Consider the following 13737-nt stretch of genomic DNA (forward strand, 5'->3'; position numbering starts at 1 on the left):
GTGGCTGGCGCCTTAGCCTGTTGAGCTATAGGTGCCGAGCCTTGTTTATTTTTTTGTTTTGAGACAGAGTCTCACTATGTCGCCCTTGGTAGAATGCCGTGGCATCACAGCTCACAGCAACGTCAAACTCTTGGGCTTAAGTGATTCTCTTGCCTCAGCCTCCCAAGTAGCTTGGACTACAGGTAACCACCACAACACCCGGTTATTTTTTGGTTGCAGTTGTCATTGTTTAGCAGGCCCAGGCTGGGCTTGAACCCTCCTGCCTCAGTGTATGTGGTTGGGGCCCTACTCACTGAGCTATAGGCACACAGCTGGGTTATTGTTTTTTGGGTTTGGGGTTTGTTTTTTTTTTGAGGCAGAGCCTCAAGCTGTTGCCCTGGGTAGAGTGCTATGGCATCACAGCTCACAGCAACCTCCAACTCCTGGGCTCAAGCGATTCTCCGGCCTCCACCTCCCAAGTAGCTGGAACTACAGGCATCTACAATGCCTGGCTATTTTTTGGTTGCAGCCGTCATTGTTGTTTGGGGGGTCTGGGCTGTATTCAAACCCGCCAGCTCAGGTGTATGTGTCTGGCGCCTTAGCCACTTGAGCCACAGGGACCAAGCCAAGATTTTTGTTTTGTTAATTAGAGACAGTGTCTTGGTATGTTGTCCAGGATGGTTTTGGACTTTTGAACTCCTGGACTCAAGTAATCCTTCTGCCTCAACCTTCTAAGGAGTTGGGACTACATGCCACTGTTTCCAGCAGTCCTAGCCCTATTTTCTGACTTACAAAATGGGCATAAGTAATCTTTAGTTTGCACAGTGATATGAGGATTCAGTGAAATCTGTGCATGAAACACTTGTGTCCACAGATACAAAAATTGGAGAGGTAGTCAGGCTTGGGGAGGTCTGTACTGGGAATGTCTTTGGGAATCTAGGGGAGGTGAGTTGGCAGTTATTCCTCCAGCCTGCTACAGTGGCCATTTGTATGCTTCTGCCCACAGTGAGCAGCCGTGGTGTGGAGGTATGGCAGTGAGCCACTCAGTGAAGGAGAGGACCATCTCGGAGAACAGCCTGATCATCCTGCTGCAGGGCCTCCAGGGCCAGGTGACCACTGTGGACCTGCGGGATGAGAGCGTGGCCCGCGGACGCATAGACAACGTCGATGCATTCATGAACATCCGCCTGGCCAATGTTACCTACACAGACCGTCGGGGTCACCAAGTCGAGCTGGATGACCTCTTTGTGACTGGCAGGAATGTCCGTTATGTCCATATCCCTGATGATGTGAACATCACCGCAACAATTGAGCATCAGCTGCAGCTCATCCATCGGGTTCGCAACTTTGGTGCCAAGGGCCAAGGCCGGCAGGAATTTCCCTCCAAAAAGTATAAGTGAGGTTGTGCCCTCAGCAAGCTTCAGCCCCAACTCAGGTTCCTCCAGTGTTCTCCTGAGCCAGATCCCTGCCATCTTTCCCTGCCCAGAACCTTGGAAGAAACCAGGTCCAGCCCAGAAACTGGTGTCCAACAGATACCACCTGTCACAGCTGCCTTTCTTAGGGTTCCAACCTCCCAGACTCAGATTCTGGAACCCAGAATCCTATCTATCAGTGGCCTTGGGGTAGGTGACAATCCCCCTTTTTGATCATTTACATCTGAATCTCTGATTTGCTGATTTAGGGAATATGTCAAATAGTTTTCACCCTTCTCCCAGTGAGGATTATTGAATGTACTCAGCCTGAGACACCCCTCAGTGTCCCCATATCTCTTGCAGTTGTGTTCATTTTCCCATAAAATCAGACTTGGATACAAACAAGTCCATGCCTCATGCTTTCCCTCCCTGTAGCAGTAGAGCTCCCTGGGTCTCAAACTTGGCTATACATTGGAATCACCTGTCCCACCCTCAGAGATTCAGATTTTGTTGGCTGTGGCCTGAGCAGGAGTTTAAGTTTCCCAAGTGATGCTAATATGTAGCAAAGTTTAAGAATTGCAGGAGGGTACTTCAGTCTGGTTGGGTGGAAAGTGGCTTTCCATTCAGATTCTCTGTTGAAGATGCTGTTAGTCTCATTGCTATTTCCTGACACGAAGAGGTCAGAGTATCCTGGGCCCTCTCGGTGGATGTGGAGCTCCGCCAATAGCAAGAAATCAGTCTGATTCCGAGAATCACTGCATCCTCAGGAACAGGGGCTCTCAGGGTTAGAACCCAAGTCTTTGTGGTAGCTGCTTGTAGTCATTCCAAACCTGCCACAGGCTAACAACCAGCTCTGGTGGAGCCTAAGAGTTTGTGTTCATCAAATATCCACAGAGCACCTACCATGTCAGCAGAGGCCTTCTGCTGAGTATGCATTATTATTATTTTTTTTTATTATTGGGGATTCATTGTGAGTATGCATTACTGAATAGATTTGAACCTTTCTGGAGAAGAGCATGTGATCTAGTGGGGGAAGTGGTCAAAAAAAAAAAAGATAAAATTCAGCTTGAGAATTGCTGAGCCAAAGTTATGAATAAGACGGGCCCCTGATCTTAAGACACTCTGATTTCTTAAGGGAGATTTGAGAAAATAGTGTTTGGACACTAATGGCCCAGGGTTGCAGTGTTGATGTTCTTTATCAGATTGTTATCCATTGACCACTTACCCCTTCAGGACCAACTGGGGTGTGTAGACAAAGCAATTTTCCTGGCTCCCCATCACCCCATGCTTGAACTAGAATCTGGGATCCAAGAATCTGCATTAACACCTACACACACCATGATTCTTCCACATACTGTATTTCATTGCCTAAACATCTGGCAGCCCATTAGACCCTGCCCTCTGGCCTTAGGAGAAAACACAGGGTCCTGGCAGGGAAAAAACCACTTCTCTGAGTTTCCAGGCCCTTCTGACAACTAGAGTTAAGGGAACTGACACCACAAGGTGACTGCTGGTAAGAGAAACCACAGGGCAGGCCCACAAAGGAGGTCCTCACTGTGGAAATGTCCCCATATCCTCAGCAAATAGGAAGAGATGAACTGGCAGGGAGTCCCCACAGCAGCCTCCCTTGCAGACCTTTCCCACTTGTCTGCACGTATTTCTAAAGTTGAAGAAGGCTCAGCTAGGGGTTCAGCCTAGGAATAGAGGAATAGTCTAGTTCTACAGCTTTGACAGTGCACCAGGGGCTGGGGGCTGTGTCTCACAACTATAACCTCTGTTTTTATTTTATTTTAGAGACAGAGTCTTACTTTGTCGCCCTTGGTAGAGTGCCATGGCATCACAGCTCACCACAACCTCCAGCTCTTCGGTGAGGCAATTCTTTTGCCTCACCTCCCAAGTAGCTGGGACTACAGCTGCCCGCCACAACTATTTTTTGTTGCAGTTTGGCCAGAGCTGGGTCAAACCTGCCACCCTCGGTATATGGGGCCGGCACCCTACTCACTGAGCTACAGGTGCTGCCCTCAACTGTAACCTCTAAAAAATAAATAATGACCAGGCATTTCTACATCCTCAGCAGAGACAGCAAGGGAAGTGGTAGGGCCAGTGCTCAGGGGCTCAGGACATACCCCTTAAGTAGCATGTACCAAGCCCCCGCGGGACCTGTGTCATTCCCAGCAAGGTCCTAGGAAGGTAGAAGACAACAAAGGGAGCCAGGCCTGAGGAGGCACACACTCCAAACCGCTGGGATAGAGCACAGTGAAGTCATCAAGCCCCAGGGATATGGGTCTTTTGTAGCCGGAAAAATCTATTAGGGGCCCAGGTAGGCCTATTGTGGGACTTCAGTGCCCACCAGCCTATGAGAAGCCCAGAATGTCCCAACTATCAGTCAGCCATTCCACAGGTAATTCTCTCCTTTTTTTCCTTGAGACAAAAGTCTCACTCTGTCACCCTGGATATTGTACAGTGCCATCAAAACTCACTGCAACTGAAAACGCCTGGGCTCAAATGATCCTCCTGCTTTAGCCTTGCCAGTAGCTGGGACTACAGGTGCCTACCACCACACCTGGCTAATTTTCCTATTTTTAGTAGAGATGGGGTCTTGCTTGCTCAGGCTGGTCTTGAACTCCTGAGCTCAAGCGATCCTGCCTTAGCCTTCCAGAGTGCTAAGATTAGAGGTATGAGCCATTGTACCCGGCCCCATAGGTGATTCTTGAGCCCCAACTATGAACCAGGCACAGGGGTAGCAACTCAGGGAACATCACGATGAATAAGGGTCTTGACTTCAGGGAACTAATATTCTACTGGGGGAGACAGATATTAAGAAAGTGAAGGCTTGGCACCTGTAGCTCAGTGAGTAGGGCACTGGCCACATGCACCAGGGCTGGTGGGTTTGAACCCAGCTGGGACCTGCTAAAACAACAACAACAAAATAGCTGGGCATTGTGGCAGTCGCCTGTAGTCCCAGCTACTTGGGAAGCTGACACAAGAGAATTGCTTAAGCCCAAGAGGTGGAGGTTGCTATGAGCTGTGATGCCACAGCACTCTGCCAAGACAGTTATAGACACTGTCTCAAAAAAAAGTAAAAATATTTACAGATGCCATGAAGGAAAGAAACAGGACCCTTTGCAAGAGAATAACAGAGGTAGTTCTATTTTGGAAAGTGTAGTCTGAGAAATTTAAACTGAAAAGGAGCCTGCCATTTAAAGAGCCCAGACAAGGTAGAATAAACTGCAGTGCAAAGGTCCTAAGGCAGGAAATCGTGGAGGTTTAGGGCAATAACAGTATTGTGACTATTGATGGCCAGGGAGAGAGGCAGGTAAAGGTGGAGAGATGGGTGGAGGGTGGGGGCCTGCAGCCTTGGCCAGTCCAAATGCAGGGGTGTTTTCAACTAATTGATCACAACCAGTTACAGATTTCTTTGTTCCTTCTCCACTTCTACTGCTTTACTTGACTACTGTTTAAAAATAAGTAAATGGCTCAGCGCCTGTGGCTCAAACGGCTAGGGCGCCAGCCACATACACCTAAGGTGGCGGGTTCGAATCTCCAGCCCGGGCCCGCCAAACAACAATGATGGCTGCAAGCAAAAATGGCCGGGCGTTGTGGCGGGTGCCTGTGGTCCCAGCTGCTTGGGAGGCTGGGGCAGGAGACTCGCTTGAGCCCAGGAGTTGGAGGTTGCTGTGAGCGTGATGCCATGGCACTCTACCCAGGGGGATAGCTTGAGGCTCCGTCTCAAAAAAATAAAAATAAAAATAAGTAAATGGGCTCGGTGCCTTTAGCACAGTGGTTACCACATACACCAAGGGTGGCAGGTTCGTACCTGGCCCGGGCCAGCTAAACAACAACAGCTGCAACAAAAAATAGCCAGGCCTTATGGTGGGCACCTGTAGTCCCAGCTATATGGGAGGCTGAGGCAAGAGAATCATTTGAGCCCAAGAGTTTGAAGTTGCTGTGAGCTGTGACGCCACATTACTCTACCAAGGGCAACATAGTGAGACTCTGTTTCAAAAAAATAAAATAAAAATAAATAAATGAATGAAGAATAAATAAATAAAACACTGCCTATAGGCGAAGAGTATAGCTCAGGGGTCCTCAAACTTTTTAAACAGGGGGCCAGTTCACTGTCCCTCAGACTGTTGGAGGGCCCGACTGTGGGCCCCAGGACGATTCGGCTGCTAAGCAGGACAGGCAGCGGTGGCAAAAACACTTGGTGGGCTGCATGTGGCCCACGGCCATAGTTTGAGGATGCCTGCTGGTTCCAATTTCTGGTGTGTAGTAAATAGAACTTGAGTTTCCTTTTTTTTTTTGTAGAGACAGAGTCTTACTTTATCACCCTCGGTAGGGTGCTGTGGCGTCACAAAGCTCACAGCAACCTCCAACTCCTGGGCTTAGGTGATTCTCTTTCCTTAGCCCCCCAGTAGCTGGAACTACAGGCAGCTGCCACAATGCCTGGCTATTTTTGTTGTTGTTGTTGCAATTTGGCAGGGTCGGATTTGAACCCACCACCCTTGGCATATGGGGCCAGCACCCTTCCCACTGAGCCACAGGCGTAGCCCAGAACTTCAGTTTTCTTTAACTGACCTTAATTCCTGTTTTTGCCCCACTCAGCCAGAGTGGCAGAAACTTAATTGCAGTCAGTTCAAATTTTGCCCATTTTCCTTGTTTAATTCTAGGGCACTTCCTTTCAAGGTGTCAAAGCATAGGAAGTCTGATTTGGTGGTCATCCAACCACACTAGCATCCACTGAGATGGTCTCATTTTTTTGTGGTCTTTTGTCATCAGTCCATGAATTTGCTACTGAGTCGCTCCTCCCTAAGCAAAATACACCTTTAGGTGTGCGTGTATATATATATATATATATATATATATATTTTTTTTTTTTTTTTTTTTTTTTTTTTTTTTTTTTGCCAGGGCTGGGTTTCAACCTGCCACCTCCAGCATATGGGGCCGGCGTCCTCCCCTTTTGAGCCGTAGGTGCTGCCCTATATATATATTTTTGTTTTGTTTTGTTTTGTTTTGTTTTCCCCAGGTTAGGGGAAACTGGGGAAACTTCCTGTTAGGTCCAGGAAATTCTTGGGTCTTAGGTGAATTGGGCCCTATTGGCCAAATGCAGCCACAGCCATTTCTCTGGAAATGTTACCTCTCTTGTGGCCCCTCCCCCAGGAAAAGGAGCACAGCTCAGTCTCTGCTTCTCAGTCCCTGATACTTGCTGTAAGGGACGCGCCCCCACCCAGATCCCTCTGTTACACAGCTTTCTAAATTTGTATCTGCACAGAAATTCTTTCCATTTTTCCTTGAAAGCTAGGCTTTTGGGATTGAGAAGCTAAAAAACGGACTCTGCATTCTGTTTATCAATTGCTTCCTAAAGTAACAATGGAGAATATAACCTTAACTATCTTTGTGAGGGAAGGGCTGAGGGACACCACGGAAAAAATGAAAAAAGTATTTCAAAATGTTAATAGCCAACGGGCACGGTGGCTCACACCTGTAATCCCAGCACTCTGAGAAGCCAAGGTGGGTGGATTGCTTGAGCTCATGAGTTCGAGACCATCCTGAGCAAGAGTGAGACCCCCTCTCTCAAAAATAGCCAGGCATTGTGGCAGGTGCCTGTAGTCCCAGCTACTTGGGAGACTGAGGCAAAAGGATCGCATACGCCCAAGAATTTAAGGTTACTGTGAGCTATGACACTATAGCATTCTACCAGGGGTAAGAAAGTGAGACTCTGGGCTTGGTACCTGTGGCTCAAGTGGCTAAGGCGCCAGCCACATACACCTAAGGTGGCGGGTTTGAATCCAGCCTGGGCCTGCCAAATAACAATGCTGGCTGCAACCAAAAATAGCCGGGCGTTGTGGCAGGCGCCTGTGGCCCCAGCTACTTGGGAGGCAGAGGCAGGAGATTCGCTTGAGCCCAGGAGTTGGAGGTTGCTGTGAGCTGTGATGCCACAGCACTCTACCCAGGGCAACAGCTTGAGGCTCTGTCTCAAAAAAGAAAGTGAGACTCAGTCTAAAAAAATTAAAAGTTAGTGTCCCATTGGAGTCTTGACTGCCTGCTACTCATTGTCATTGCCTTTGTTCAAACACACACATGAACCCTTACTGCATATTCAGCTAAGGTGGGGCGGCCCACCTGATGATAGAACCCCCGAGGAGTCTGAATGCTCAGGTGGCACAGAGTGTCTCTCCCCACCCCCTCTTGCCTGTAGAGAACAGTACAGGGGTCTCTCATTTGTGGGGAGGAGACTAGAAGGGTTTTAAGGAAGCTTGGTAGGCAGTAGCTTGAAGTTCAGCTCTTCCTAGGGGCATACAAGTACCACAGCACCTCCAGCCTGAGGGAGGCCAAGGAGAATATCCAGTTTGGCAAGTTTGTGTTTCACATCCCTCACTAAAGGGTCCCCAAGGGCAGGAGGGGTCCCTTGAGTTCTCATCAATGTTTCAGAGGACTTAGAGAAACAGCACATAGTTTGTTATGGGTGACCAAACTGGCTCAGTCTCTGCTTTGGGGGGACTTATACCAATAGCATGGTGGATTTCTCTGATCACAAACTCTGATAGCTGTAATCTGAGGCTGTCATCAATGAAAAGAAGTAACTTGATCAGGTTGTATGGAAGAAAATTTGCCAAATATGAGGCTTGTGTGGAAGAAAAAGACTAAAATAGTCTCTGAAGGTGGGACGGTTGGGACCTACTCCATCATTTTAAAGTTGAGGAAACAGACTGAGAAAGGAAAAAGAACTTTTCCCCAGATCCCGTGGCTCATTTAGATACAGTGCCAAGATGGGCATCATAATAGCCATCAAAAATAGCTACTGTTCCTCAGATAACAATTCAGTTCTGGCCAGTAGGGTCAAATTTTCGTTTCCTTATATTCCTGATGTCATTTTTTTATAGGTTTCTTTGTTTTTGTATAATTGTGTATATGTGTGCCAACAGCATACTGGGGAGGACACGTGAAGGTGATCTTGTCATAGGCCTCCAAAAGGTATAATCCTATAGGAGAGAAAATCTAATAAAGTCTGATAAGTATTCCTCCCCCCCCCAAAAAAAATAGCTACAGTTGCAGGGCGCAGTGGCTCACACTTGTATTCCCAGCACTCTGGGAGGCTGAGGACGGTGGATTGCCTGAGCTCACCGAGTTGGAGACCAGCCTAAGCAAGAGTGAGACCCTGTCAAAGTTGGAGTTTGCTGTGAACTATGACACCATGGTACTCTACCTAGGGTGATAGCTTGAGACTCTGTCTCAAAAAAAAAAAGTAGCTACTGTTTGTTGACTCACTGTGTGCCATATCCTGTGTTAGGGCCTCTGATATCCTATAAGGACAGAGCTATTGCCTGGTATCACCAGACTTCCAGCATCTAGCTCAGTGGTCTGCACCTAGCAGCATGCCATTGATTTTTGTGCAATCAAAGTTATCTTATTCTATTATTATAACAACCCTATATACTAATAGCCTCATTTTATAGATGAGCAAACAGGCAAACAGGCTCAGAGACGTTAAGTAGCCTGCTCAAGGTGACCAACAGAATCAAGCCCCATGATCTTAACTACTACTTATGTTTCCCAGCACTTTTTTTTTTTTAATTTTTTAAGACATGGTCTTACTCTATCACCTAGGCTGGACTGCAGTGGCGCCATCCCAGCTCACTGCAGCCTCAAACTCCTGGGCTCAAGTGATCCTCCTACTTCAGCCTCCTAAAGTGCTGGGGTTACCATGCCTGAGCCACCCACATCTGGCCTTCCAGCACTCATAACATTGTATCAATGACAAAGTAAGATAACTGATGTCTCTGCTCATCTCAGTGGTAATACCCAACCACAGAGTCTTATACCAGTGGTTCAACTTTCCCAATGCCGCAGCCCTTTAATACAGTTCCTGTGGGTCGCGACCCACAGGTTGAGAACCGCTGGTCTTACACTGAAAGCTTGCCATACTAAGGCCTTGGGGCTTGGCCACAAAGACAAACTGGAGCTAGCTAGTAAGCAAGACTGGGTTTCAGAAGACTGAGGAAGCCCCGTAGGGCCAAAAGTCTCCTTCCTTCCCTCTGTGATAGGCAAGACCTTGTCAAGCAACCATCTTGTGCTGTTGTGACAGGTGTCACTTTGGTATGGCAGCACCGTCTGCCAGTAAGCCCAGGGTTGGAGAGCTAGCAGGAGAATATGTCACTGTGTGTGTCACCCAGCAGTCTCCTCATGTTGGTATCCTGGTGACAGTTTTTCATTTCCTCTGGCTGGCACCTCTAGTTTCTATTCATTACCTCTTCTCCTCCCCTTTTTTTCTTCCTCCTCTTATCCTTGTTAAAATCCTATATTTTCAATCACTTGAGAGTCTCCTGGGGGGTGAGGATGGTGGTGTCAGCCCTGAGTGATTCATTTAGCTGATAATTAGAGCTCTGGAAAACCCAAAACTCATTCTTGTCAGAGTCAGGGTTTCGGGAATCCCTAGGCTTTTCCTTTTGTCAGGGAGAGGAGCTTGTGGACTGGGTCCTGGCTTCTTTGTGTCTACCTTCTGGTTATACACCTGCAACTGAGTTGCGTGTGCACTCACTGGATCCTCTGAGAAGTTGTTTCTATAATTCGCTGAGTTCTCAGAGTGGTCCCACAAAGTATTATCCCTATTTGGACAAAAGAGGAAGGTTAGGGAAAAAGCACATAGTTGCCCAACGTGTAAGGGATGTCCCAGGTTTTAAAGCCAAGCTTTTTGGAACCTACCAGCGTTGGTTCAAATCCCAGCCCTGCTATGACTGGCTGTGTGTCTTTGGACAGATTCCTTTTCTGAGCACTTAGTTTCCACATCTGTAAACAGCCACCTAAAGCTAACGTCTCTAAAATGCTTAACACGGGGTGTGGCACAACAGTGGGAGCTGTTCATGGGCATTCAGAGAGACAAAGAAAAGGACACAGGCAGAGGCAGCCAGACCTCACTTATACCAACTCTCATGTCCTGGCAATGCCTGTGTGGAGGTGACGAATGCACATACACACACAAGTGCCTGGCTACACACCCTAGGAAAACCAAGCTATGCACACAAGCTTAGACATGTGTGCCCACACATGGATACAGAGTGACCCAGGGGACAGCTGGAAAAACAGCCAAGAGTTACAGTCATAGCAGCAAGTACCGTGACTCACTTCGCTGAGACAAAGGAGTGGGGCTATGGCCGCTGGTGCTGCTGCCACCGAGCCCTTCTAGCTGCTTCTGTATGACAGGGGAGGGAAGCCAGGCTCTCAGAGGCCTCCAGTGACTCACCAGCCTGATGCAATCCCTTTAAAGGGCTCATCTGCTGGTGCAAGAAGCTGATTCATGGAGGGCGTGGTTGCTAGAGGAGGAGGGGAAAGGGACCGAAACTGCAGCAGCAGGTACTGAGGTTAGATGGCTGGAATCGTTAATAGGAATTCTTCACTGTAAACTTCCCTGGTCAAGACTCCAGGGATCTACAGGTTGAAGCTGGCCATCCTCGAGGTTTCTACAAAGGCGAGGGACCTTGAGGGAAATAAATTATGAGAGCTGCGACAGGAATTTCTTTCTTTTATTGAGCCTGACTGTCGCGTTTTCCGCATAGTTCTAGAAGCTGGGAAATGGGGATCAAGGAAGAGTCATTTTTCTGATAATACACAGCAACTGGCCAATCTTCCTACTGCTGGACACTTGTCCAACCCGGCAGGGCGAGTGTAGGGCCCGCGAGGTTGGGAGGAATCAGGGCGGGGAGTGCCTCCGTCCCAGTCTCACAGCAGACTTAGATAAGCGGTAAGTACCGCCTCATTAACGCCTTAGCCTCCAATTGTTTAACAGGTTTCGGCCCAGACCCCACCCTAAACCAATCCTCAATCAGATTCTGGCCTCTTGCCTGAAGACTTCCGCCCATCGTCAAGATGGCGCCCCAATCCCCAGGACGCGGGCACAGGCAACGGAGCGGGAGGGGCGGGGCCATGGCTCCGGCCGGGAGGAGGGGGCTGTGCGTCACTTCCGTTGTCAGGTGGCGGCGCCGCAGCCATGGAAGGAGGCGGCGGCGGCTGCTCCGGCGGCTGCGCTGGGAGGCGGCGGTAAGCGGCTCCCACGCCCCCGGCCCGGCCCCGGGCCCCCGGGACGGAGCGCCGAGCAGTCCCGGCTCCGGGCTACGGACTATGGGCGAGCAGCGCTGACCATCCGGGGAAGGTGAGATGGAGGTCCTGGAGCGGGGTGTCGGGCGGGGGTTGCGGGTTGGCGGAGCGGGCCTCAGTGGCCGTGGCCGTAGGACAAGAGTGACAGCCTGAGACCGTCTGGGTATGACAGAAATGGTAGCAACGAATGCCTCCTCTTCTGTTGGGCGGGGGTGTCTCCCCTTCCCCGGCGACGGGGGCAGGGGCTGCCTAGCGCCAGGTACGGAGCGGCTACGGGAGCTTAGGTCTCCACCGCAGCCCTGGTAAGAGAGCACTGCCAGCCTTGCCCAGAGTCACTCAGCCAGTAAGTGAAGCATCCGGCGTTTGAACCCAGCTAGGTTTTTCCAAAGAGACACCCTCTGCCTCTCTATGCTTCCCTCCTGATTCGGAGAGTGACTTGAAAGTTTAGTCCCCATAGAGGGCCATCAGAGCTTCCTCCAGGAACCCTCACCCATTGGCATGGGCACCGTCGCCGCTGGGAATTTTCACATCCCGGGCGGCGTTCAGGTGCGAGTCAGCTGTCTGTTTGCCAGGGCCACGGTTAGTTGGCCTTTTCCAGGGAGAGAGCTTGCTGTGGTCAGTATTTCACCTGCTGGGCGGGTCAGACCCGCCCATTCCCACACCATTTGGCCCCACCTTCCAGGCAGTGGGTAGGGGCATTCCGGTTCTGGATGCTGAGTTCCTTCAGCACCCCTACTCCCCAGGTTTGATGCCCTTTTGTTGGCGGAAGGAAGAGATGACAGCTGCCTTATGTGGCAGAATAGAGTTTGCTCTTTTTTAAGTCACTGGAGGAAACCGGTTGGCTTTGCTTGGTTTTGGGAACCAGTGAGGAAGAGGGTAGTCATGCTGGGCTGAGGCCTTTCTCTCGTTTTTTTTGTTTGGTGCCTGTTTGGTGACTCTTGATATGAACGAGGCTTTTCCCTCTTGACTGAGTAGTTTTGCATGAGATAAGGAAGAGCAACTTATGGAATTGTAGGCCCAAAAGAATCCTTGTTTGTAAACAGTGCCTGTGAACTCCTCCAGCACTGTTTAATGGCCTTGTATGCCAGTTATTGTGGATTGGATTTAGACAGTCTGAGAGTAGCCCTCATTCATTCATTCATTCATTCATTTCTCATATGACAACAGTGTTCACCTAGAGAGGCAAATGGTAGACAATAAAGTGGTCAGGGGGTGGTGCCTGTGGCTCAAAGGAATAGGGCGCTAGCCCCATATGTCGGAGGTGGCGGGTTCAAACCCGGTCCTGGCCAAAAACTGCAAATAAATAAATAAATAAATGGTGGTCAGGAGTGGGCTTTGGAGCCAAACTTCTCCTGTTCAAATTCTGCCTCGGCAGCTTTGTCAGCTGCATGTCCTTGGACACTGCTTAATCTCTCTGTGCTCAGTGTCCTTATCTGTAAAACAGGGGCGATAACATAGACGTATTATGAAGATTTAAAAAGTTAACTCATGTAAAACACATAGAACCCTGACCACCACATAGTAAGAAGTTAGTAGATGTTAGCTATTCTTATTTCAAAAAACTCAGGGCCTAGTTAAGGGAGACTGACCTGTAAACAAGTACTTGAAATGTGGTCTGAAAAAACTAATAGCGGCAACACAGTGCTGTGAGAGCCCAATAGAGGAAGCTGCCTGGGGAAAAGGATGCAGATGAGACAGTGCCCTGGGAGGGCTTGGCTGAATTGATGTTGGAGCTTAGTCTAGAAGGAAAGAAAAGGGAGGCTTAACCAGCTGGGAATGAAGAGGGAAGTGTTCTGCTTAGCAAGAGAGACAAATAAACTCAAGATTGTTCTATGTAGTCATGTGGAAGATGACATGGTGCAAGGTGAGGCAGTATAGGTTGATAAGAGCATACCACATTAATGATTTGGGACTTTATGCCCAGGCAAGGTGGAGCCAATGACAAGGTTTTAAGCAGAGGAGTGAAATGATTGGATCTATGTTTTAGAAAGATTCCCCTGGACTGCCAGTAGAGGAGAGACCAGAGGGTTAGAAACCTCCAAGGCTACTGTAGGCCTTTTTTTTGAGAAAGAGACTCAAACTGTTGCCCTGGGTAGAGTACCGTGGCATCACAGCTCATAGCAACTTCCAACTCTTGGGTTCATGTGATCCTCTTGCCTAAGCCTATTGAGTAGCTAGGACTACAGCTGTGTGCCACCACACCACTTTAAGCTCTAATCCTGGACTGAATATTTCTCATACTACTTCTTCCCTA

The 13737-nt window shown here is 49.0% G+C and overlaps 2 protein-coding genes across 2 annotated transcripts in view; both read left to right on the forward strand.

Moving 5' to 3' along the window:
• Nucleotides 1-1793, forward strand: part of LSM10 (LSM10, U7 small nuclear RNA associated) — a 5512-nt gene extending 3719 nt beyond the window's left edge. The window contains exon 2 of the mRNA XM_003788168.3: nt 986-1793. Coding sequence (XP_003788216.1) covers nt 1008-1379 — 372 coding nt within the window. The 5' untranslated portion in view covers nt 986-1007 and the 3' untranslated portion in view covers nt 1380-1793. The remainder of the gene's footprint in view (nt 1-985) is intronic.
• A 9561-nt stretch (nt 1794-11354) lies between these two features.
• The window catches only part of STK40 (serine/threonine kinase 40), a 49626-nt gene continuing 47243 nt past the window's right edge, over nt 11355-13737 (forward strand). Inside the window, exon 1 of the mRNA XM_003788169.3 lies at nt 11355-11538. The gene's annotated coding sequence lies outside the window, so the exon portion shown is untranslated. The remainder of the gene's footprint in view (nt 11539-13737) is intronic.

This window comes from Otolemur garnettii, unplaced genomic scaffold (genome assembly GCF_000181295.1).
Source record: "Otolemur garnettii isolate 467f Iridium unplaced genomic scaffold, OtoGar3 scaffold00025, whole genome shotgun sequence".
Lineage (NCBI taxonomy): Eukaryota > Metazoa > Chordata > Mammalia > Primates > Galagidae > Otolemur > Otolemur garnettii.